Source organism: Arachis ipaensis, chromosome B8 (assembly GCF_059453495.1).
Source record: "Arachis ipaensis isolate K30076 ecotype BB chromosome B8, ASM5945349v1, whole genome shotgun sequence".
NCBI lineage: Eukaryota > Viridiplantae > Streptophyta > Magnoliopsida > Fabales > Fabaceae > Arachis > Arachis ipaensis.
In genome coordinates this window covers 17,517,821-17,541,669 of record NC_142443.1, presented here as the reverse complement: position 1 = coordinate 17,541,669, position 23,849 = coordinate 17,517,821, and the positions used below count along the sequence as shown (strand labels likewise).

The 23,849-nt window shown below is 36.2% G+C and overlaps 2 protein-coding genes across 5 annotated transcripts; both read right to left on the bottom strand.

Annotated features, from left to right (window-relative positions):
• Positions 1-2,160: 2,160 nt before the first annotated feature.
• LOC107610599 (uncharacterized) lies at positions 2,161-2,721 on the bottom strand. The gene is made up of 2 exons (XM_016312633.1): positions 2,509-2,721; positions 2,161-2,415 (listed from the first exon to the last, which is right to left on the bottom strand). The coding sequence occupies exons 1-2, from the start codon at positions 2,719-2,721 to the stop codon at positions 2,161-2,163; spliced, it is 468 nt and encodes a 155-aa protein (XP_016168119.1).
• A 15,536-nt stretch (positions 2,722-18,257) lies between these two features.
• Positions 18,258-23,614, bottom strand: LOC107614528 (putative terpene synthase 2). 4 transcript variants are annotated; one of them, XM_016316717.3, is made up of 7 exons: positions 23,456-23,614; positions 23,060-23,336; positions 22,578-22,953; positions 19,944-20,162; positions 19,623-19,764; positions 19,294-19,539; positions 18,258-18,771 (listed from the first exon to the last, which is right to left on the bottom strand). In XM_016316717.3, the coding sequence occupies exons 1-7, from the start codon at positions 23,597-23,599 to the stop codon at positions 18,478-18,480; spliced, it is 1,698 nt and encodes a 565-aa protein (XP_016172203.1). In that variant the 5' UTR covers positions 23,600-23,614; the 3' UTR covers positions 18,258-18,477. The 4 variants fall into 4 exon arrangements, with proteins under 4 accessions (XP_016172203.1, XP_088353290.1, XP_020964635.1 ...); XM_088497164.1 differs by having other exon boundaries at positions 23,281-23,336; positions 23,456-23,530; XM_021108976.2 differs by lacking the exon at positions 19,944-20,162 and having other exon boundaries at positions 23,456-23,611.
• Positions 23,615-23,849: the final 235 nt, after the last annotated feature.

The following is a 23,849-nucleotide window of genomic DNA, read 5'->3' as shown; positions in this document are numbered from 1 at the left end:
TACTGTGAAGTCTCACATTCTCTCTGATGTATAGTCTCTTTGATATCCCCAATAAGTAGTTTGCTCGGATGGACAAAATGAGCTTGGTCTCTTGATCCACAATTTTCTAACAGCATCACTTTTTGTCCTAAACCTCGGCAATCTATTACGAAATCGATAGCTATTCTCTTTTACCTTTAATGTAGAACCTTCGACGGTTGTAGCATTTCGAACGGCTTCTGGTGGTCTCTCTTTTCTTTCTCATGTGTCAAGCATGTAACCACATAGATTGCCACTTCATTTTTTTCACTTCTGGCTGCTCAAAAGTATCTTCTTGGATTCGTGATATGTTTTATTAAGTTCAGGGCCAATTCAAAAATCCTCTCTCGCAAGCTTCGGACAATAGTTTCTCGTCTCAACTTCCGATTTCAGCACATAACTTGCTCTTGGTATCTTCTTGATTCAACAAGCTTCAATACTCTTAGTAGCTCCTTATCGCCATTATTACGCTCCCTAAGTCCTTGACTCTACGGTCTCCATTTCGACATTAGGCATATAAATCTCTTTTTAATTCTCTTTTGTTTACCATACTTCGATATCTTTGGCAGCTCCTTATTGTCTCGTTACGCGTCCCGTATCTCATCGATACCACGTTGTAAACTGGCAATGGATTTAGTCTGACATTTCCAACCACACTCTCATCCTCCAACTTAAAACTTTAACTCATCTAACGTTTTCTCCTTTGGAATTAACGTCCAAGAATCCCTTAGAAACTTCTTGCTTAGGGCGTCTACTACAACCTCACGATGTTGTATCAACACGTGTCTTAAGTCCTCCAATAATACATCGTAGTCATTCCCTAAATGGTTCATTAGGCTTAAGTGATACAAGCATTGGCATAAAGATCAATCTTCTTTCTATGGCTCGAAGGCTTCCATTGTATCCTGGTATTTCATTCATACGGTGCACCTTATCGCATCTATTTAGTCACGAGCGATACGATCGGCGAGGATTAAGGCTCTCAATTCCCTAGTAATGTCACAAGTTTGTTTTGCATTCAAAGGTCTTGCTCTAAGAAATCAACGTTTCTCTAGTTACAACTAGGATTCATACGCAACACTAATATAGGCTCGAGTTGATTTTCAAAGAGATATTAAGCTTGAAAAACGAATGAATGGTATGAACAGTGTTCGTGAGAAATCAGAAAGAGTTTTATATACGGTCGATCAGAGTTGTATCAAAATAATAGAATGCACAAGAAGAGGAATCTAGATGCATCTCAAGAAAGGAAACCGGACCAAAAACATTTGATAGTATGGATAGGACATACTGAATTAAGTAAGTTTCAGTTGAGCTTGAGAATTACAAAGTTGTGAAGAGAGCACCCAACCTTCAGCAATTTCCAAGGCTCAAGAATCATTTGTCTATACCAAAACAAGCTCAGGCTCACCCCTGGATGGACAGATTCAAATACAAATATGTGCACGTAAGAGGGGGGCTAGAAATTTAGGGGATAAATCATTCGTTGTTTGAGGGAAAAAGGAATCCAAAACCAAATTCCATTACAGGTTACACAAGGAAAGCTAGATCGAGTCGCGAAGATTCACCGGTACTATCCCTCTCGCATACAGTCTACTACTATGGTCTTCCCTTTCTACTAACAAAATGGGTGTTCTCCACAAGGTAGCACTCGGTCGAACGGATTTTTCTTTCATTACTCCCTTCAACCAAGTCCTAGGTTTAACACTAAGCTTGTCACTTCCAATCTTACATCCTCATCCCTGTCGCAGGCTATAAATAAATGTGGTGTTTCAAAATCACATATTACAATTTAAATTTTTGGTTATCAATTTTGCAATTACCTCAATCTTGCTAATTCGATCGTCCTCCATCTTGAGTCTTTCCCTGCGGACAGTTCTTAGATACATGCCCTGGTAGACCACACTTGTAACATACGCCCAAGCCAATGCGGCACGGCCTATTCGGATGGTAACGACCACAATTCTGACATGTCAGCTCCTCCGAAGTATCCCTTGTTTATTTTCCTCTACCGTCCCCTTGGTGATCATCATCCATTCCAACCAGGTTCCGACCATGAGGAAATGATTAAGCATATCCTCTTCGCTTGAATCCTCAACCCCTTGGTACCAAATTCTGGTAGTGGTCTCTTCGGTGGAATTCCTAGTTATCGTTCTTTGCCACAGCTACGTTCCTTACACATTCTTCAGCTATTCGGCTTTTGTTTACAAGTTTAGAAAATACCCTGATCTCTATAGGTGCAACAAAGCTTAGAATATCACTCCGAAGGCCTCCTTCATACTTGATATATTTCCACTTAGCAAAATCCTCAGGAGCTCCTTGACAAATCCGTGAAAAGTGACACAATTCCTCAAATTTGCTAGTATACTCAGTAACAGTCATCTGGCCTTGTTTCAGCTAAAGCAGTTCAAGTTCTTTAGCATTTCTGACTGAACTGGGAAAGTACTTCTTATAAAACTCTGTTCAGAACAATTCCCAAGAAATTACAACCTCATCAGGCTGCAGAATACGCCTCATGCCCTGCCACCAATGCTGAGCTTCACCTTGCAGCTGGTAGGTTCCAAACTCAACCCACTGTTCTTTAGGAACCTGCTGGGCCTGTAATTCTCGCTCTATGGCTTGAATCCAGTTATCCGCATCAATAGGGTTTGAGGTTCCTCTGAAGGTCAGAGGATGAACCTTCAGAAAGGAAGAAAGTGTCATAGGACCCTCATCACAGTTGTTGCCATTATTTCCATTATTTATTTGATTTTCCAAAGCAGTTCGTTCCTATAAAGCCTGAGGGACGGACTAACTATGTGCCTAATTGGGTATATACCATGCTACTTGTTGTATTTGCTACTTGTACTACCTGTGTCCTACTTGTGCGTGATATTGTTTGATTGCTTATCTCTGCTGAATCTATGGTGATGGAGGAACGAAGGAAAGGTAGATTTATTTGATGTTAATGTTAGGATTCAGAGTAGGCAGGTTTAGAATCTTTTAGGTCATCTACCCCCTTTTATGGCTTCTGTTTAGAGTTTAAGTTTTATAATTGTATGTTGGAGTTCTAGGATTGCCTCTGGCATTCCTAGGACCTTATATATTATATGCGTGGCACCTTTACCATGCTGAGAACCTCCGGTTCTCACCCCATACTGTGTTGTTGTTTTTCAGATGCAGGTCGGAAGGCTTCTCGATAGGCATCTGGATTTCTGAAGTGAAGTGGTTTCTGGGTTTCTTTTGCTGTTTAGTTTATGTATATGTGTACTTAATGTTCTCTCCGAATAACTTGTTTATTTTGTTCCTCTTAGAGGTTTGAGGAGAGTTAGGGTTTTCATTTATGTATTTTGGATTTTTGGAATATATATATATATATTCTCCGGCCAGCCTTGGTTTTGCAGGCTGAGTTAGGAGCTTGTTATTTTGTATTATTGACCCTCTACTCGTGTCATCTGTATACATTTATTATTGAGCTTTAGTTTTCTTCTCACGCAAGTAACCACGTCTCGTGAGCATTGCGCTTTAAATTTTGTGATTTGTTTTACCTATTTTTCAAGGTTCCTAGTATACTATCTCTTTTCATTAATATTATTATATATATATATATATATATTTTACTTTTAGAGGTCGTAATACCTTGCCACCTCAGCTTTATGACTTAAGCATAAGACTCTGTGTGGTAGGGTATTATAGTTTTTGTCCCCAACGTTTTCGTTCTATTTAAGTCCCTAACGTTTCAAAATCGTCTCAATTTTATCCCGTCGTTAATTCTGTTAACGGATTCTTAACGGCAGGACAACCACTACAACAATATAGATTTTTTTTAGGATTATATGTGTCAAAAAAAATTAAAATTCATCAAAAAACAAATTTTGACACTATTTTAACTATGAAAATATGTTAATAAAAAATTTGTCAAAAATAGTATTTTTATACAAGAGAATTATTGTGTTATTTGAATCTTATTTTTTGTTGTGCATTTAATTTTGGAGTCAAACAAAGAAATTAATCATTGACAATATGAATATCGATATGTATAATTAATAAGCATTCACAATATGTCAATATTATATGATTATTATCTATTGTGGCTTATTCTTTGGATTTTTATTTTAATAAATAAAATAATTATAATTACTGAAATAAATAATTTAAAAAATATTTATCGAAATAAATATCTCTACTGTCTTATCTTATTTATACTGTAAACGAGATACGTGCAAAATTATCTCATTTATAGTGTAAACAAAATAAAACAAAAATATTTATTTCGATAAATATTTTTTAAATTATTTATTTCAATAATTATTATAATTATTTTATTTATTAAAATAAAAAATCCCTTATTGTTTTAATTATTTTTTTTGAATGCTCTAACAGCATTTTAGTTTTGTAATATAAAAAAAATAGTGACAATTTTGATTCTTTATAGTTTATACCTTTATATTTTATATGGTAGCTTTTAGTATCTTTATGTTTATAATAATTATAATAACTATATAAGTGTGTTAAAATTAAAAGTACATTTTCTTTACATTATGATAACATTTTCTTTAACAACACTTTTTTAAAAAATATTACTAAATAATAAAAAAAAATTGATACTTTAATTTTAGCAATAATTTTTAAAACACCTAATTTTAGCTTTACTAACGCTAATGCAATGTTCCGACATGTATATATGTGTAGAAAATCATTAGCTACCATACAATTCAACACTATTATCATTTTTTTTTTATGTTTTCTTGCATTACAAATTTTCTCTCTTCTTTTTGTTCTGCTAGTTCATGTTCTGCAAACAAGATCACTTTAAAAATATATAGTTAAAGTAACATATGATTTATAAATAGGCAAGTTACCAAAATAAATTATTTATCTTTTAATATTATCAGAATACAATATTTATATATTAAAGATGCAAATACATATTCCCTATTTTTATAGAAACCACAATAGAAGTACGCTGGATTATTTTTGGTTGTCTACGGTATTCCCCAACCCGACAAACCAAAGACTAATCCAAGTATGCTGGATTATGATTTGGATGTAAACCGCGATAGAGGTGTAACAGTTTAGGTTGGGTTGCGTGTGAGAAGAAACTGCTACATCCCTCTAGCTCTAGCGATTTCTGATGAAATGCTTAAAAGGCATATGCGGTCTATAGTGGTTTATACTTGCCTATATCAATTTAAAAGTTTGATGAATGATTAGAACTTGTCTATATCAATTTCAGGTTATATCAGTAATAATATCAATTTTAGCATCTGATTGTTGTACTTTATTTGGAATTTGAATTTGTTAGTTTGGCATGTGCTTAAGTACAATTTAGGTGGATTTGGATTCTCTAAATTTTGAATTTTATTTTAGAGGAAAAAGTGTGATCTCTTACCATTTATTTCATAAGTGGGACCAAGAGAGAATATGAGAGAGAAACTATTCAAAGGTGAGAAATCACACTTTACCTTCTAAAGTAAAAATTTAAAATTTAGAGGATCTAAATTCGATTTAGGTTGAGTCTATATTCTGCACATGCTTTTGAGTTTTGACACTACACTAGTTAGCCTAAACAATGATATGTTAAACTTGTATTCAAATAAAATAAAAATCTTTCTCATTTATCTAAAAAATGGAACTTAAAGAGGTATGAAATGAAGAATTATGTGTTGTATGCATATCGTTCCAACCAAGGTTCGAAAAATCGGACCGGTCATCAAACTACTCTAGTCACTGGTTCACTGGTTCATTGGTCCAACCAGTCCAACCAGTGGTTCAACCAGAAAAATCGTTTTAGAATAAAATAATAAAAAATTATAAATAAACATCCTAAAATATCTTCCAAATTTAAAATACTACACAAAAAATCATCAACCAAATTCATATGATCTTATCAAAATACAAACTCAAAAGTTAAATAGTAAAAAGAAATATCTAGATATTAAATTTTGACTTTGAGGGTTAACAAGATCACTTAACACCTCAGATTCTAATTTAGAAATGTCAGGAGACAAAGGATTATCAATTTCAAAAGAATGCTGAGCTAGTTCAGTTAGAAAATGTTGATCATTCTGTGGTATTATGCTAACTGAACATGATCCTGAACCTTGCAAGATGACCTTTTCAGTTTAATCTTTGGCAGCGTTGTGTTCATCTGTTGTAACTTGTAAGAGAGCTCTTTTAGCAACAGATTCTTCTTGCTGAGCAAGCCATAAACGGGATTTAGTGTTGTTTCCAAGTTGAGGTATCAACATAACAAGTAGTCATTGAATAAGAAAGCATAACATATCACCAACTACCTATACACTTTGACTCTCCTTCCACTACCATCATCATCATTCAACAGCTTATTTATATATGGCATTGGTAGGTAGCTACCCTACTCATTCAGCAACAACCAGCATTTGATTTGATTTCCATTTTTAGCATTCAGCAACAACCATTACAAAATAACAGCAACTTAACAAGTCATTAATCACAAATTCCAAATTCAAAACACTCATCAGTGATCACACAATCACAGTGCCATAACAAAATAACAGCATAACAGCATAACAACAACAGTAGCTTAACAAGTCACTAATAAGAAATTCCAAATTCAAAACACTGATCAGTGATCGCAGAATCACAGTGCCATAACAAAACAGCAGCATAACAACAACAGCAGCACAACAAGGGGAAAAGAACAATGAAAGTCACAAAAGAAATTAGAATCCTATTCCTGTTTAGTGCATTTAATTACTCATAAACAAAACTCAACTCCACTTGAATTGTTAATTTAACCTTGGTCTTATGGAATCATAAATAGGAATACATTACATTGTTCTTTCTTCTAAAATTCAAGCAAAAACAAAAAGGAATGGTTTTACTAGTTTAGTATCTGTTTCAACATTCGAACAGTGTACATTGATTCAAAACTCATGTTATTTTGCATTGTTCTCTAAGAAATCCAGTGAACTTTAGGGCTCCCAACCCCACAAGACGCAAATTGATGCGAAAAGAACAGATTATTTATTTTCAGGGCTCCCAGCCAATTAATTTTCAGATTATTTATTTCTCTCCCTAACCAACAAACAGATTATTAATTTATCATGCTAACCAACAAACAGAGGAAATTCACAATTAAACTGAAATCTAAGTTCACAGAGGAAGTCGAAGTTCACAGAGTATCAATTTCACAGAGGAAGTTCACAGAGGCGAAGAACAAAGAAGATGAATAGAGGACGAGTCACTCACCTGGGATCGACGGAGGGCTACTAGTATTGACTGTTGAGGACCACGCGACGATGAAGACGATGAGAGGGCTACTGCCTGCTGGTGTTGAGAAGATGAAGACGATGGATATGGAGGGCTACTGGGCAGGGAACCAGGTGAAGATGGAGGGTTACTTAGGCTGAGGACCAGGCGACGCGGTGCCGCTGATGACCTGAGACCGCGACGACGAAGGAGGGCGACTAGGCGGCTAGGGTTCACGGCGGCTAGGGTTCACTCTTCTCTCACTGTGAGATGATTCAGAATCAGATGAATCATGAATGAATAGGGACGGGGGAAGAAAGGGGGGGTGGGGTGCTCCAGGAGCGGGTCGGGTCAGGTTAAGGGTTTTTTCTAAAAAAAAATAAAACGGCGTCGTTTATGCAGAACCGGCCGGTCACCGGTTCGGCCCAACTGGCCGGTTTTTGGCCGGTTCACTGGTTCTTCAGCGGTTCTTTCCAGAACGGTTTCTACAGGAGGACCGGACTGTTTGCATTACCGATTTGCGGTTAAACCGGTCGAACCGACCGGTCCGGTCCAGTTTTCAGAACCTTGGTTCCAACTATCATGAGTTAATTAACTTAATATTCATTTCTTTTGGTGTACCATTCAAGATTCATTACAAACTAATGTAAACGAAATTGGTATAAAAATAATATAAGTTTTCATAAGTAGTATTGTATTAAACTCACCAAAAAAAAGGCATGATGTTCATACAAACAACACCAAAATATATAACGACTTCAACCACTCGTACATGTGTACTTAATGCATCGCAATAAGTCACATAGTATTAAGAATTTTAACCTCTCATTTTCTTTTCTTATTCCACTGTACCTTTAGAAAATGAGAATAATTCTTGTCAAATTTTTTTATATTATTTCAATATAAATTTTATATTGTCAATTTCAAAAAATCAATTTAACTTATAACACTCAAACAAAACTATATTTCCCAATTTCTTGTGTGAATTCCATATCATAAGAACTCAACTTTAATTTAGAAGACCGTCAGGTATATGACTTAGATAATAGAAAAATGTTTTAAATTGGATACAAGTAAGAAATTAGGTTCGATGTGTAACACCCTAACTTTTAGCACGTCATGATCGTACCAAAAGTAAGGCGTTACGGACCTGATTTCCTTTATTATAAATTTACTATTGAGCCTTTACATCGATATCGCGTTTCCGTTTTTAAGAAAATTTCAGAAAATAGATTTTAGTACTTAAAATCACATAACAAAAGGTCTTCAAATGACAATAGTCACATAATTATTAATAATAATAGATGCCATACAATTAAATTCAATGTAAAACTTAAATACAATACCTATCCCTCTGGATAAAATAAAAACCCTGAAGCAACAAGGGCGAGGGAACTCTATAAAAACAACAGGAATCACAAGTAAATTTACTAATCGTCTGCAGCTTCTTACTGAATCTCCGAACCTGAGTCTCTGAAAGGGTGGAAGATTTGGGGTGAGAACAAACCACACGTTCTCAGTAGGAAAAAGGAATGCCGTAAAAGTAATGGAATAAAATGCAAATAATTAACTTTACTCAGTAAAAATATATTTTTATCAAACCCTTTGAAAATACTCTTGGTTCTACTTTAGATAATTAATTACCTCCTTTTAAAATCTCTTAACTCAAAACAAAACTTAAATATAAAATTAATCACACTTTCTGTCTCTCAGCCACATATTAATCCTCAGTCAAATGTCAACTCGTAATCACTTTAATATACTCACAAACAAGTAGTGCAAGCAAGAGATTCAATTCAATGTACAAGCAAGTCACAACAAGACAAACAATACAATCACAAAATAATAAGACAAGCAAGCGCAATCAAATGCAAATGTGCAAACAACATGATGCATGTCTATCCCTAACGCAGGCCATGAGCTCATGTGTCGGTTTCCTACCCGCTCCCGACATTACCCGGGCACAAGTCCCAGATATGGCTTTCCAGATGCATCAGTGTGCTTATAAGTTGTACGGCTAGGCCGCATCAGTGTGACTTTCCAAATCAATAAGCGTACATCTGGAAAACAGTTCTCAGTGTGTGGGCGTCCCCACTTTACATTTGGCACTAAGGCCCAAACAATGTCACATTTGCTCTCCTGTGGCAGACACTTCATTAATTAATATATTCTTTAAATCCTTGTTCTCTGCTCTCCTGTGGCAGAGATTCCTTTTCTTAATAAACCGAGCTCAAATCTTTACTTAAAACAAAATCTCTCCTTAAAAGATTGGGTTTAAAGCATTATATTTTTCTTAATAAATCAAACTTTAAAATAGAGTAAATCTTTTCTTAACTAAATATATTTTAAATAATTTAATTTTCCAAAACCAAATCTTTTAAAATAACTTTTCAAATAAAACCTCAGATTTTATAAAATTTCGGCGGCATTTTCTCTAAAATTCGGTCTAAACCACCCTTACGGGTTCCCTATTCCTCAACAATTCACCAGCCTTTTTCTCAACAATTCTCAAATCAGCGAAATTCTTAATAATAAGAAAATAGTCACATTCACAACAATAATCCATACTCAATAACATTACTATTATTAATATATATATATATATAGATATATTTGCAATTATTCAATTAATTTTGTAGGAATTCTAAATTAAAAACGTTTATCTTTAAAAATAAATCCCCTACCTTCATACGAAATCAAAATCAACGAAAGCTCCGGAAAAGCTTTCTGATTGAGCTGCTGAAGAAGAAAGCGTCAGAAATCGTCTGCGCTTCCTAGAACTCCAGTTAACCGAACTCAAAGAGAAGAGGAGCTACGTCACCGTCAACTTCTACCAATCAAAAGTAATGCCAATACGTAGAGGAAGAAGATACAAACACTTTTACCGAATTAGATTTTTGACTGGAGTTATGAATCATAAGAAATCGAACTCAAAAGGGGTAAGGTTCCATGGTTTCTGATTCCTCTCACTCACGGCTTAGTCTCTCTTTTTCTTTCAAGGTTGGTTCGGTGATGCATGAAGGAAAAGAAAGTATGATTAGTGATGATGGTGATTAAAAAAGATTTGTGGTAGTAAGGTTTATTAGGTGTCATTGGTTATTAAATGAATGTAACATGTGTCATGGTTTCATAGATATATGTGTACAAATAAGCCACGACCTTTATTTCTCTTTTTCTTTCTAAAGAGTTCGGTTATAATGAATAAAAATGATAAAAGAAAATGATGCTAATGAATGATAATTTGTAGTGTGAAAGTATTATTAGGTGTCATAAGTATATATAAGTATAATAGCATGCAAGCCACGTTCATTTCTTTCTTAGTCCCTTAAGACATTAGTTATATATATATATACATACTTGTAAATGAGCCACATTAGGCTTTTCTTTATTCATGTTTTCTTAATGGCTTCGGCCAAAAGAAAGAAGTAAATAATAATAATAATAATAACTATAAAAGATTAACTTAATTTTTGCCTATCAAAATAGTTTTTAATAAATAGTTCAAACTAATAGAATAAGTTATATTTAAATTAAACTTCAATAATCATCAAATTTTATTTAATTATTTTTATTAAAAATAGATTTTATGAAAATAAAATCTCAATATAATATGATAACTTATAAATAAATAATTACTTAATTTTCAAAAATTCGAGATGTTATACGATGACTCTAAAAACTGCTACTATGAATAAATGTGTTGAATTTGAAGACTATTTATATCAAAGGTCTATGTAATGATGCGATCAGAAAATATTAAGGTAGTTGTTATGAGTTTTTATATTGACAATGACATATCATTTTTTAGGGGATATATATAGAGATATCGCTAAAGAAGTGTAGTGGTTTTTTCTCACACATAACCCAACTTAAACCGCTACACCCCTACCGCGGTTTACGTCCAAATCATAATCCACTATATTCCTATTGCGGTTTCTATACACATAGAAAAGATGCATTTAGGTCTTTAATATATAAATGTTGTATTCTAGTAATCCTAAAAGACAAACAATTTATTTTAGTAATTTGTCATTTATATTGTTAGAATATAATTAGGATCAATTGTCTTCTGGGAGCATCACATGTTCTCTAGTTTTTTCACTTTTGAGTCCATTCCTTCTACTCCGTCACCGTTTTTTACTAACCCAAATGTTGATCTCTTTTCTAGTGATGATACTACAGGGTCTACCCCAAGTCCACCCCTCGAGGCTCCTGATCCTCCGCCTTCTCCATCTCCTGATGATTCCAGTCCGGACGGCGATCCCGCTCCTACCGTCATGCCTCCTCCTCCCACTCGTTCTTCTCACGTACATAATCCACCTCCTCATCTTCCTGATTATCATTACTTTTCTACTATTCTTCATCAACATGAACCTAAGTCATTTAGAGAAGCCTTCACAAATCCAAATTGGCAACAAGCAATGCAAGAAGAAATACAAGCACTTGAAAAAGCACACACTTGGGATTTGGTTGATCCTCCTTCTGATCAAGAAGTTGTGGGCAGTAGACGGGTATACAAGATCAAGACGCGCTCTGATGGCTCTATTGACCGTTATAAGGCACGCTTGGTAGCTCAAGGTTGTACGCAAGAGTATTGTATTGATTATGAAGAGACTTTTGCTCCTGTCGCTTGCCTTACATCAGTTAGAGCTCTCCTTGCCATTGCCGCGGTTAAAAAATGGTCTCTCAGTTAGATGGATGTAAAGAATGCATTTCTTAATGGGGATTTGAAAAAGAAATTCTATATGAAACCACCTCCGGGATATCCTTGTCCTTCTAGTAAGGTTTGTCTCCTTCGCAAGGCACTTTATGGACTTATGCAAGCTCCTCGTGAATGGTTTGACAAGTTCGGCACTACCATATGCAGTCTTTGTAATACCCGGTCTAACTGAAATTAATTAAATAATAAGTTAAATAGGAGCAAATATGATTGGAAGATTTGGCAATTGGAATTTGATAATTTAAATATGATATTTGGATTCAGTGAATTTTTCCAAGTCGAAAAACATAGTTTTCTGCATAAAAGCACGCAGTGAAATTTTGACCGGCAGTACCGGCTGAGATCTGTCTGGTACTACAGCTGAGAAAATTGATTATGAGTAAATAAGATTAAGAAATGAGGAATTATAATTAGGGAAGATAGAAATATTTAAAGTGCGATTTAGAGCGCTAATCTTAAAGGTTTTGGCCCAAAATTGGGCCAACGGGCAAAAATAAGTGAACCGGGCCTAAGTGGGCCCAAGACCCAACATATAAAAATATTAGTTATGAGCATTTCAGCTCATTTTACCCTAAAAAAGAAGGGTGGGGCGCTGAAATTGAGAAGAGAGAAGAGAAGAGAGAAAACCTAACTCTCTTTGATCTTCAAACCACCATAACTTGAGCTACAGAGCTCCGATTGACGAGCCGTTTGCGGCCACGCATCGCTCTTCTCATCCTCTACAATTCTATCTAAGTTTTGTGGTGAGTATTCCATTCATCTTTGCCCAATTTTCGAAATTCTCCACTGTTACATATTTTTGGGTAGTTAGTGTTGAAATCTTGTGATTTTTGGTGTTTAGGGATACTCCAACATGGATTCTAAGTAGGTTCTATCCCTACTTCATATGGTCTGAGGTAAGAAGTGCTCAAACCCTTGTGATTTGTCATTTTTATGAGCCCTAGGTTGATGTATGTATGTGATATTGGTTATGTTAGTGTATTTGGTGATGTTGGTGCACAATTGGGAGATTGGTATTGCTTGAGGAGCTTTGGTGAGGCTTGGAGCTAAGTTTGGTGAAGACTTCCATAGAAGAGGCTCAATTGGTTTGGCTACAAGAGGTACGGTTTAAGTTTCATTTAAGTACCGTGTGTTGTGATGAGAATTCCTAGGCTAGATGCCCCTAGGATTAAGTTTGGATTGTGTATATGGTTGGTGCTAATATGCATAGTTGGTATGTAATGTGAATTAATGATTGGGTTGAGAATTGTGTAGCCTTGTATGTTTGGTGTATTGAGAATTTGATGTACTGGGTGATGAGTATTGATTTGTGGTTTATGCATTTAAATTGTGAAATTGGGCCGGAGGCCGTGAATTTTGGGCCGGAGGCCGGAAGAAGGTAAGAAAGGTAAGTGATGTGTGCATTGTATGATGACACAAGTGATTGGATGAATTTACGATAATGAATATATGAATGATTGGGTTGGTTATTGAATAATAAGGTTTGAGGAGTTGAAGTGTGAAATTTGGTAAATTTGGGTGAAATTATATAGATGAGGTATGTTTGGTTTTGGTTGAGACATATTATGTGGTCATATATGTGATTATGACTATTGATGCCTTGATGGTATGATGATGCATTAGAGATATGTATGTTGTGATATATGCTTGAGGAATGATTAAGGTTGATTTGTGGGTGAAACCACGTGATAGTGAGTATGATATTGATTATGTATAATGATGGTTGATTGGAAATAGTGTTGTTGAAATTTGGCATGAGGAAGAGTATATGATATGTAAATGTGTTTGAGTTTGAGAAAGTGTCAATGTGTGAGTTGAGGAGGCTTGATGTTGATTTTAGTATATTTTGATTGATTTCAAAGAAAGGGACGAAATTGGCATGTTTTGGTTGATTTTGAAAAGAGTTAAAAATGGCTTGTTTTGAAAATGGCACCTTGTGGTTTTGTATGAAAACATGGTTTTTGGGCATACTTTGACGGGACATAACTTGGACTGCGGATTTCTATTTTGTGCCAAACTTGTTTAAAAATGAAATTGGATTCGGGATGTCCATGCCGTTCGAAGAACGGGTGAAAAATGATTTAAAATGAGAAAGTTATGACCGTCGGAAGATTGGGGGTTGAATCTGTAAATTCTGCAGCTTTTAACTTAGAAAATTTTTAGCAGAACGACCCTACGCGCGTAGGCGCACTTGGCGCGTGCGCGCCGTTCTTCCAGAAAGCACCATCCACGCGTGCGCGTGGTGTGCGCGGGCGCGTCGATGCGCTGCACCAATTGCCCAACCATTTTCCAGAGAGTTGTGCCAGGGTTGTGCCAGTTTTGTGCCTGGGCGCAAGAGCACCCACGCGTACGCGTGGCTGACGCTTGCGCGCCGTTTGGATATTTTTCAACCCACGCGTTCGCGCATATGGCGCTTGCGCGTCGATGAGTTTTTGGCCATCCACGGGTGCGCGTGGAGTGCGCGTACGCGTGGCCCTGTTTTTATGCCAAAGTTGATTTTTGAGTTTTTAAAGCCAAATCTCATACTTCTAAGCCTCCAATCTCATCCCTTATGTATTAAATCATCATGATATGCCTAGCAATGAGAAAGGAGCTAGGGGATGTGGTAACTTGCGAGTGAAGCAAGGGAAAAAGTTATGATCAATGATGATCAAAGATGATTATATGAGATATGGAGGACGACGGTGGGAGTACCGTGTATGCCATGAGCCGAAGGGCTATATTTGTTGACAAATGGCCAGTTCTTGATTGAACCATGAGCCGGATGGCTGAGTTATTGCCGGGTTACGGCAAAGCCATTATTGTTTATGGCTGAGTATAAATGCATATATGTGATTAATGAATGAATGTGTTAATTGCATAACAATGAAAAAGGTTGAAATGTAATGTGTGACCCCGGGTAGTAGGCAGTGGCGTTGTCCACTTGCTCCGAGTATGAGATGGGAAAGGATGTTTATGATAAATGAGTTTAATTATGGAGTTTTGAACACATGTGTATTTGTGATACCTGGGTAGTAGTAAGGTGGTGGTTCGTCCCGCTTGCTCCAGGTTAATGTTTGAGATTTGATAACAGTGATGATTGCTTCTAAACTGAACGAATGTATGTTTTGAGACCCTGGGTAGTAGCAAGGGTTGTGGTTCGTCCCACTTGCTCCAGGACAGAGATTGAGACCCTGGGTAGTAGCAAGGGTTATGGTTTGTCCCACTTGCTCCAGGTCAGAGATTGTGACGCCTGGGTAGTAGCGGTAGTAGTGGTGAATCCACTCGCTCCAGGTTGAGCTTTTAAACACCCACCTGGGTAGTAGCCGCAGTAGTGGTTGTTCCACTGGCTCTGGGTTGAGCGGGTAGTAGCAATGGGGTTGTAGCTCAAACCTACTTGCTCCGCGAGGGGTGTTTCTGTCCATGGTTAGCTACCAAGACGTGTCGGGTTGGCTATATAACCGACAGATGATATCATCAGCCATAGGGCAGGCATTCATCATTTGCATATGTTTGTATTGTTTGGGTTTGCCATTTGTTTTGGATTTCTACATCATATATGCCATGTTACCTGACTATATGCTACTTGTTCTACTTGTACCATATTTGTATATTACTTGCCTGTATTGCTTGTGTTTGTACAACTGAGAGGCCCCTCATGTTGGTGTCGGTGGGTGTGATGGCTGTCCTTGATGGGATGAATTGATGATGCGATTGCATGATGATGATGATTATTGAATGAGATAACTGGAGCTCCCTGGGTAGACGCAGTGATGTGGTTTCACTAGCTCCAGGCGAGTGTATGATGTATTGATATAGAATTGCTGAGGCAGAACAACTGGTAATGGTTTTGCTTATAATTCTGAGTCTGATTCGTGGAAGAGTCAGCGAGTTGGGAAACATGTGAAACATGAATTAGATTTAGCACTCCCTTATGACAGTTACCTATTCATGGATTAGCGAGAACCTAAGATGAATATTTGGTGAAGAAGCTTAGGATGCTTAGTGAGTTTTATTGCAGTGCATTGTATTTATTTGGCACTTTTACCGTACTGGGAACCCATGGGCCCGGGGTTCTCATTCCGTATATATCTCTTGTTTTTCAGATACAGGTCCAGGTGCTCAGAAGTGAGTTGTGGGTCGTCTGAGAGACGGCGAAGATCTTTATTTTCTCTACTTTGTGTTTTGATTAGAATCTCTCCACCTTTATTTTGGAAAGATTATATTATGTATTGAACTCTTTGAATCTGCCTATAGAGACTCTCATGTTTCCTTCAGGAGAGATTAGGACATACTGTTGTCAACTATTTTCATACTGTACCCTAGCCGGCCTAGACTTCGCGGGTCGCGACTAGTGGCTATTTACTTATGTTATATATATCTATCTGTTATCTATCTCTTAATCTCCTCTACGCCTTGTCCGTATATCGTTTTCGGCTTCACGGTTTATCTTTTGTTGTCGAAACGTGAGTGATACATCTTCGCGATTTTTATTTCTACTCTTTTCAGGCTTCTTGATTAATACTCCTTTCGAAATTACTTATATTTATTTATTAAAAATCCTCCTGAGAGTCGTACCACCGTAATATCATTGACTTATGACTCGAGCATAAGGATTTGAATATTAGGGTATTACAGTCTTGGTTTTACTTCTAGTCCTCATGAGAATGCCCTTTTTATTCGTAAAAGTGAACGTGGAGTTGTTCTTCTACTTTGTATGTTGATGACATGATCATTACTGGAGATGATGTTGATGGTATCTCTGATCTCAAGGCCTCACTTCACCGTACCTTTGAGATGAAAGATCTTGGTTCTTTCAGCTATTTTCTTGGTCTCAAGGTCATCTCCACTGATGATGGCATCTATCTCTCTCAGGCTAAGTATGTTTCAGATCTTCTTGCTCGCGCTGGGATTACAAATAGTCGCACTGAGTCTACTCCTCTTGAGCCTAATGTTCGATTTACCCCTATGGATGGCACTATTTTGGATAATCCGACTCTCTATCGACAGTTAGTTGGTGATCTCGTCTACTTGACTGTCACCCGACCAGACATCGCCTATCCGGTTCATGTCCTCAGCCAGTTCTTGTCAGCTCCTCGTACTACTCACTATGCAGCAGTTCTTCGCATTCTTCGCTACATCAAAGGCACTCTATTTCATGGCCTTTATTTTTCTGCCCATTCCTCTTTGTCTCTTCAGGCTTACTCCAATGCTGATTGGGTTGGTGATCCCACTGATCGTCGTTCTACTACTGGTTACTGTTTGTTTCTTGGCGACGCTCTCATTTCTTGGCGTGCTAAGAAGCAAACGTTTACTGCTCGCTTAAACACAGAAGCTGAGTACCGTGCCCTCGCTGACACCACTGCTGAAGTTATCTCAGTTCGTTAGCTTCTCGAAGATCTGGGTGCTCCTCAGTCGTCTCCTACTGATGTTTTTTTGTGATAACCGCAGTGCTATTTAGATCGCCCATAATGATGTGTTTCATGAACGCACCAAACACATTGAGATTGATTGTCACTTTGTTCGGCAACGTATCCTTATTGATGCTGTTCGTCTCATTGCTGTTGGAACACTAGATCAAACTGCTGATATCTTCACGAAAGCTCATCACCCGACTCGTTTCCGGACTTTGTTATCCAAACTCAAGTTGGTATCCTTAGCTCCCACTTGAGTTTGAGGGGGGATGTTAGAGAATCATTAGAATCAATTTAGACCAATTAGTATCATCTATATTTATATAGTATATTTGTATATTAATTGTAGGATTCTATGCCTTTATTACTTTGATTCATTTAGCACCTATAAATACCCCTTGTATGTTGTACCTTTGATACGGAACTGCCAGAAAGAAACGCAGACGGAACTGCCACAAGGAAACATAGACGAAACGCAGACGAAACTCCCACGAGAAAATGCAGACGGAACTACCACGAGAGAACACAAACGGAACTGCCACGAGAGAACGCAGATGAAACTGGCGAAAGAGAGCAAAAAGTCAAAAACTATATGATTTCTTCATGAGAATAGGTAAGTAGCGGATGATAATGGTGTTTGATCTTTCGACTCAGAAAAACACAAGACAGAGAAAACAGGCTAGTCGGTGAGGTGAAAAAGTATCAATGGAGTGACAAAATGTAAGAAAAAATGGCATAGAAAAAAAAGTGCAAAAACTACAATGATTTCATCGCAAGAAAAACAATCTACTCTCTTCAAAGAGGATACCATGACTCTGATACTATGTTAGAAACCAGAGACTTAAATTAATTGATCCTAATTGATCCTAATTATATTCTAATATATATATATATATAGAGAGAGAAATAGAAGATACAAAAATTGGACCAACTATTGTATATAATTTGCATTTTTATTTGTACATACTTTAATTTAACGATTATAAAATACAGAAAAAAAAAAAACCAAATTAAAATGTCGCAAGAAAATAAAGCTTAAACAATGAGAAGACATACAATATAACACATGAATGACATGATGCTTTTAAGTTGATACCCAATAAATCTCTGAACAGCAGTTTTCTCGGAGAAATGCTAGATGACGATGGGATCCAAAAACAACGTAGCAACGTAATTCTTTAGAAGTTCATTGTTGGTGTATTTATCTTCAAAGTTTTCATACATAAACTCACTTATGCGTGCCAAATTAACTATAGAATCAAGCACATGTTTTGGGATATCATGTGAGTTGAGGTACGCTTCATTTACATCTTTCCAACAATTACTGATTTCCTTATTAATGACTTCATAAGCCTGTTCTTGAGAAATGTCATATTGCTCCATGCAACATTCCACCGCGGAAGCAACATGTTTCCTTTGCTGCTCAAACTATAAAAATAGTTCAAATCCAAAACTTGAAATAGATATTTAGATATGCTCTGCCATTATTGTCTAAATTTATTGGGCCAGACAAAATTGAGCCAGCAAAAGTTATGCATAAGTCACATATTCCTCGCTTTAGTAGCGAAACCAAAATTTTAACATTAGAGAATCAAATTCTTATAATTAATATTAATCCTACAATGTTTTTAGCTTTAATTTTTTATTATAATAACTTATTAGTATATATAAAATTATTATATAAATTTATACTAAAAATATGTTTAATAAATAAAAAATTTTAAATAATAAAAAATTCAATATATATATATATATATATATATATATATATGAATTTTTTAGACCTTTGCCCATGCTGCCCCCTTGATTCTGCCACTATTCCTGTTTTTAAATTTTTAATCAACTATTTAACTTTTAAAATATTATTTTGTAGTACAAAAAGTTTATTTATAAACTAATTAATTTTTGAAAATGAATGTAAACAAAAAATTTGTTAGGAAAAATCTGTACCTTATGTGAGGCCAAGTCATTGGTAAGTCTGCAAATAAATGTTGCAGCTTTTAAGATTATTGGAACATTGAAGACCCAATCAAACATTTCTTTGGTTGCAAATTCTCCCAAAGCAATGAACGTTGTTACAAGAAATGGGTATACGGAAGTCAATATTCCGTTGACCTTGTACTCATCATACGTTGGAATATAGCCCTCATCACACCATTTTGCTTCAACCATGTAACCATGTGCCATGTTGGAAAACTGCAATGCAAGTAGAACCATAAATTAAGACGATGATTAACTAATTAATAAAAGGATTATTAATTAACTAATTAAATTCTTACAGCCTGTTTAACATGTTGCAACACCAAGTTTGACTTTCCACTGTCAATAATCAACGACTCTATTTCAACGAAGAGTTCTATAATTGCATTAAACACCACTCTCATACACTCTGGAAGAGATGCAATGCAACTACTATCCCATCTGAAAAATTAAAAAAAGAACTTGATTTATAAAGTTAAGTGGAAACTCATGTGCAATTATGTTTATGTTAACTTGTCAAATTATCTAATAATTTTTAACTATTAACTTCATATAAAAATGCATGTGAGCGTCCACTATAAAATTAGTGGTGGATTTATTTTGACTGAAATATAATGAACCTTTGGATGGCCTCTGTGAAAAGTTCAAGTTCTTGAACTGTGCCATAGACGTCATAAGTATCATCAACAAGAGAGATACATGCACCAAATTTGCCTATCATGCATCTTGTAGTGCTGTAATTAGGTTCGGAGGACATGGCGAATGGCCAAAAGAATGCCTCAACCACCCTATCTCTGATGTATGGCACCTTAGTTGCAAATTCTGATCTCTTCCACCACCTTTAGAATTAATGAAAACTATGTCTCAGTCATAGAGTAGGTCCTACGCAATGTATAAATTGAACTATGGAGAAGGAAGCTATTACTTAGAGCTTAAGTAATGTAACGGTATTTTATCGAATTTTAGCAAATCGAAAGTAGTTCGATATATAATGGTTTGGGAGAAAAACCTGCTACTTTGTGAGTACCAATTTTCTAAAGTGCATCAAAGGATCATTCGATCAAACAAAATAAAAAGAAAATCTGAAAAAAAATCAAAATAAATCTAAAAGTAAAATGACTAGAATTGAAATAAATTGCATTGAATTTAAATAAAGCCATAAAATGCCTTCGATTAAATCGAATCACTCTTGAAATTGAAAATAAAGTAAACTTAAAAGTGAACAAGAAAGATAAATGTTGCTTAAAAAATAAATTTGCCAAAAAAATAAATATTACAGAAATTGTAAAGTGTAACAGCCCAGACCACCCGCTAGCACGATATTGTCCGCTTTGGCACACAAGGCCTCACAGTTTTGCCTTTGATGATAGGGATGCTAGCCGAAGCCCCCCACACTCACTCGTCAAAACGCGTCATGCTAGGGAGAGGTATCCACACCCTTATAAGGCATGCTTCGTTCCCCTCTCCAATCCACCCCACTAAGGGAGCCCAGCGCCCTCGCTGGCACATTGATCCGGGTTCTGGCTCTGATACCATCTGTAACAGCCCAGACCACCCGCTAGCACGATATTGTCCGCTTTGGCACACAAGGCCTCACGGTTTATCTTTTGTTGTCGAAACGTGAGTGATACGTCTTCGCGATTTTATTTCTACTCTTTTCAGGCTTCTCGATTAATACTCTTTTCGAAATTACCTATATTTATATATTAAAAATCCACCTGAGAGTCGTACCACCGTAATATCATTGACTTATGACTCGAGCATAAGGATTTGAATATTAGGGTGTTACATAACGAAGCATGCCTTATAAGGGTGTAGATACCTCTCCCTAGCATAACGCGTTTTGACGAGTGAGTGTGGGGGGTTTCGGCTAGCATCCCTATCGTCAAAGGCAAAACCGTGAGGCCTTGTGTGCCAAAGCGGACAATATCGTGCTAGCGGGTGGTCTGGGCTGTTACAGATGGTATCAGAGCCAGAACCCGGATCGATGTGCCAGCGAGGGCGCTGGGCTCCCTTAGTGGGGTGGATTGGAGAGGGGAACGAAGCATGACTTATAAGGGTGTGGATACCTCTCCCTAGCATGACGCGTTTTGACGAGTGAGTGTGGGGGGCTTCGGCTAGCATCCCTATCGTCAAAAGCAAAACCGTGAGGCCTTGTGTGCCAAAGCGGACAATATCGTGCTAGCAGGTGGTCTGGGCTGTTACAGATGGTATCAGAGCCAGAACCTGGATCGATGTGCCAGCGAGGGCGCTGGGCTCCCTTAGGGGGGTGGATTGTAAGGCCCACATCGGTTGGAGAGGGGAACGAAGCATGCCTTATAAGGGTGTGGATACCTCTCCCTAGCATGACGCGTTTTGACGAGTGAGTGTGGGGGGCTTCGGCTAGCATCCCTATCGTCAAAAGCAAAACCGTGAGGCCTTGTGTGCCAAAGCGGACAATATCGTGCTAGCGGGTGGTCTGGGCTGTTACATAAAGTAAATACATGGAAGCAACCTAAAGAAAAATAACTATTCTCACGTAAAATTGTAAATGAAAAATAACTTCTGCGTGTGCTAACTTTCGAATAACCATTTTCGCTCTTTTGTACAACGTGGATAACTACCAACAATCAACTTCAAATGATCTTATTCCTCGACTTAGTACATCGATTAGCTTCTATCCCTTATTCTCCAACTAACCCTTTTCGATCCAAACTCTATTCCTCGCAATAAAAAATTCATTGTACTTCGACTATGGTGTTTTTCGAAATCAAATATTTTTGATCAACAAACGATTTATAGTTTTCTGTTATAACAGAAAAAGTTATTCTGTTATAGTTTTATTTCTCAGCTTGTAACTAAGAGTGATTCAATCAATAACAACCATTTGCTTCTTCTCTCTTCCTCTGTTCTCTCTGTTTTCAGTCATCTTTCACTTACAAACTCTAGTACTCAGTATAATTCTTTTTTATTTAATGAATATCTTGGTTAATTGAGAAAGTTTGGGTCTGTTACTGTGTTTCCACAATATTTTTATTATAAAAAGTTCACACTGTTTTAAATCAATTTTCTAAAGGAAAATAACTAAATAAGAACATTTTACAAGTTAAATATAATCTTTAAAAAATAAGTAAATTAAATAAGGTTGTGTAGAATCTAATATAAAAAAAAATAGAAAATAAAAACAAAATACAAAAAAATCATATCTTATATATTTCGAGTATGAATTTATTAACAAGGATTATTGCTTGGCTTGAATGAAAACGAACACTTACTTGGTGATATTGCCTAATTCTTGTTGATGTAATTTTTGTAGCAAATTGAAGTCTAATCTTGCAAAGGTCAGAAGAAATTTGCTATGAGAAGGATCTTCTTCATAAAAAGACATGTATGACCTTGCTCCTATCCTTGGAACTGCCTTGTGAAGAGGTTGCTTTAGGCTCCGATTGGTTTGTTCAGCAAGAGATTGACTCAATTGATTGGTAATGGACTTTAGATTAGTGTATGTGTAATTATGTGCTTCTTCTAATATATTCTCTCCATGAACCCTTAGTTGTGTAGCTTCATACAAGCTCCACATTCCTTCAACATCTTGAGTAATGATTTCATTGAATTTTCCTTCGTTGTTCTTGATGAATTTGTTAAATATATCTATACATATAATTTACGGTCATATTAAGTATGGTGAATCTAAAACATAATAAATTGGTATTGAATTTTCTATAGTTCAACTAGCTTATTTTTCAATTCTGTATACCTGAAGAAACATGATATCCATTTTGTCGAAGCAAACGAAAGAATAATGCAAGAAAATAAAGGCTACTTTGCTTTGTACCAAGGCTATTGTTGGTAAAATGAAAGTGAATTTGTGCTAATATTTCGTCAATTTCACGTTCAAAATGGTAAGATAAACCCAAACATTGAATTGAGTCAATAATATTTAATTTTTGTGAGATATTATCATTAGAAGATAAATACATCTTCACTTTTTCTTTATGTACTTGAACTTTTTCCTTCAGAATTTCATTGATTTCCTGAAAATAATAATAAAATAATTAAATTAAAGGGCATGAAATTTTATGAATTGGAGCACTCACAAAAGCTATTTAAAGATATAGATGCATGTCAAAGTATAAATAAGTAAATAGCATACCAATGATTGTGGATCAGCATAGTGAAGGAAAGTATCATGCCAAATGCTAGGAGCAAAGTTTGTATAAGATCGCTTCAAGTTAGAAGATGTTGAATCTTGAGTCGTAATAATCAACACAGGAATGGAGGCAGCTTCAAGAGACATTCTAGTTTTATGTATATTTATTAATGGACGATGATAAAAGCTCAATTTGGGTGTATATATAACATGGGAAGTTCTATGGTGGCATAGAAAGTAGTGGCTAAGAATGGCTAAGAGTTGATTAGCCTATCAAAAGAGGACAAGTGATGATACAATGGATTGAAAGTAAATGAATTGAAGGTGAATCTACAACAATCTAACTTTCTGCAAGTCTACCATGCTCTATATGCTTCCAAATTTACCACTAGATTAA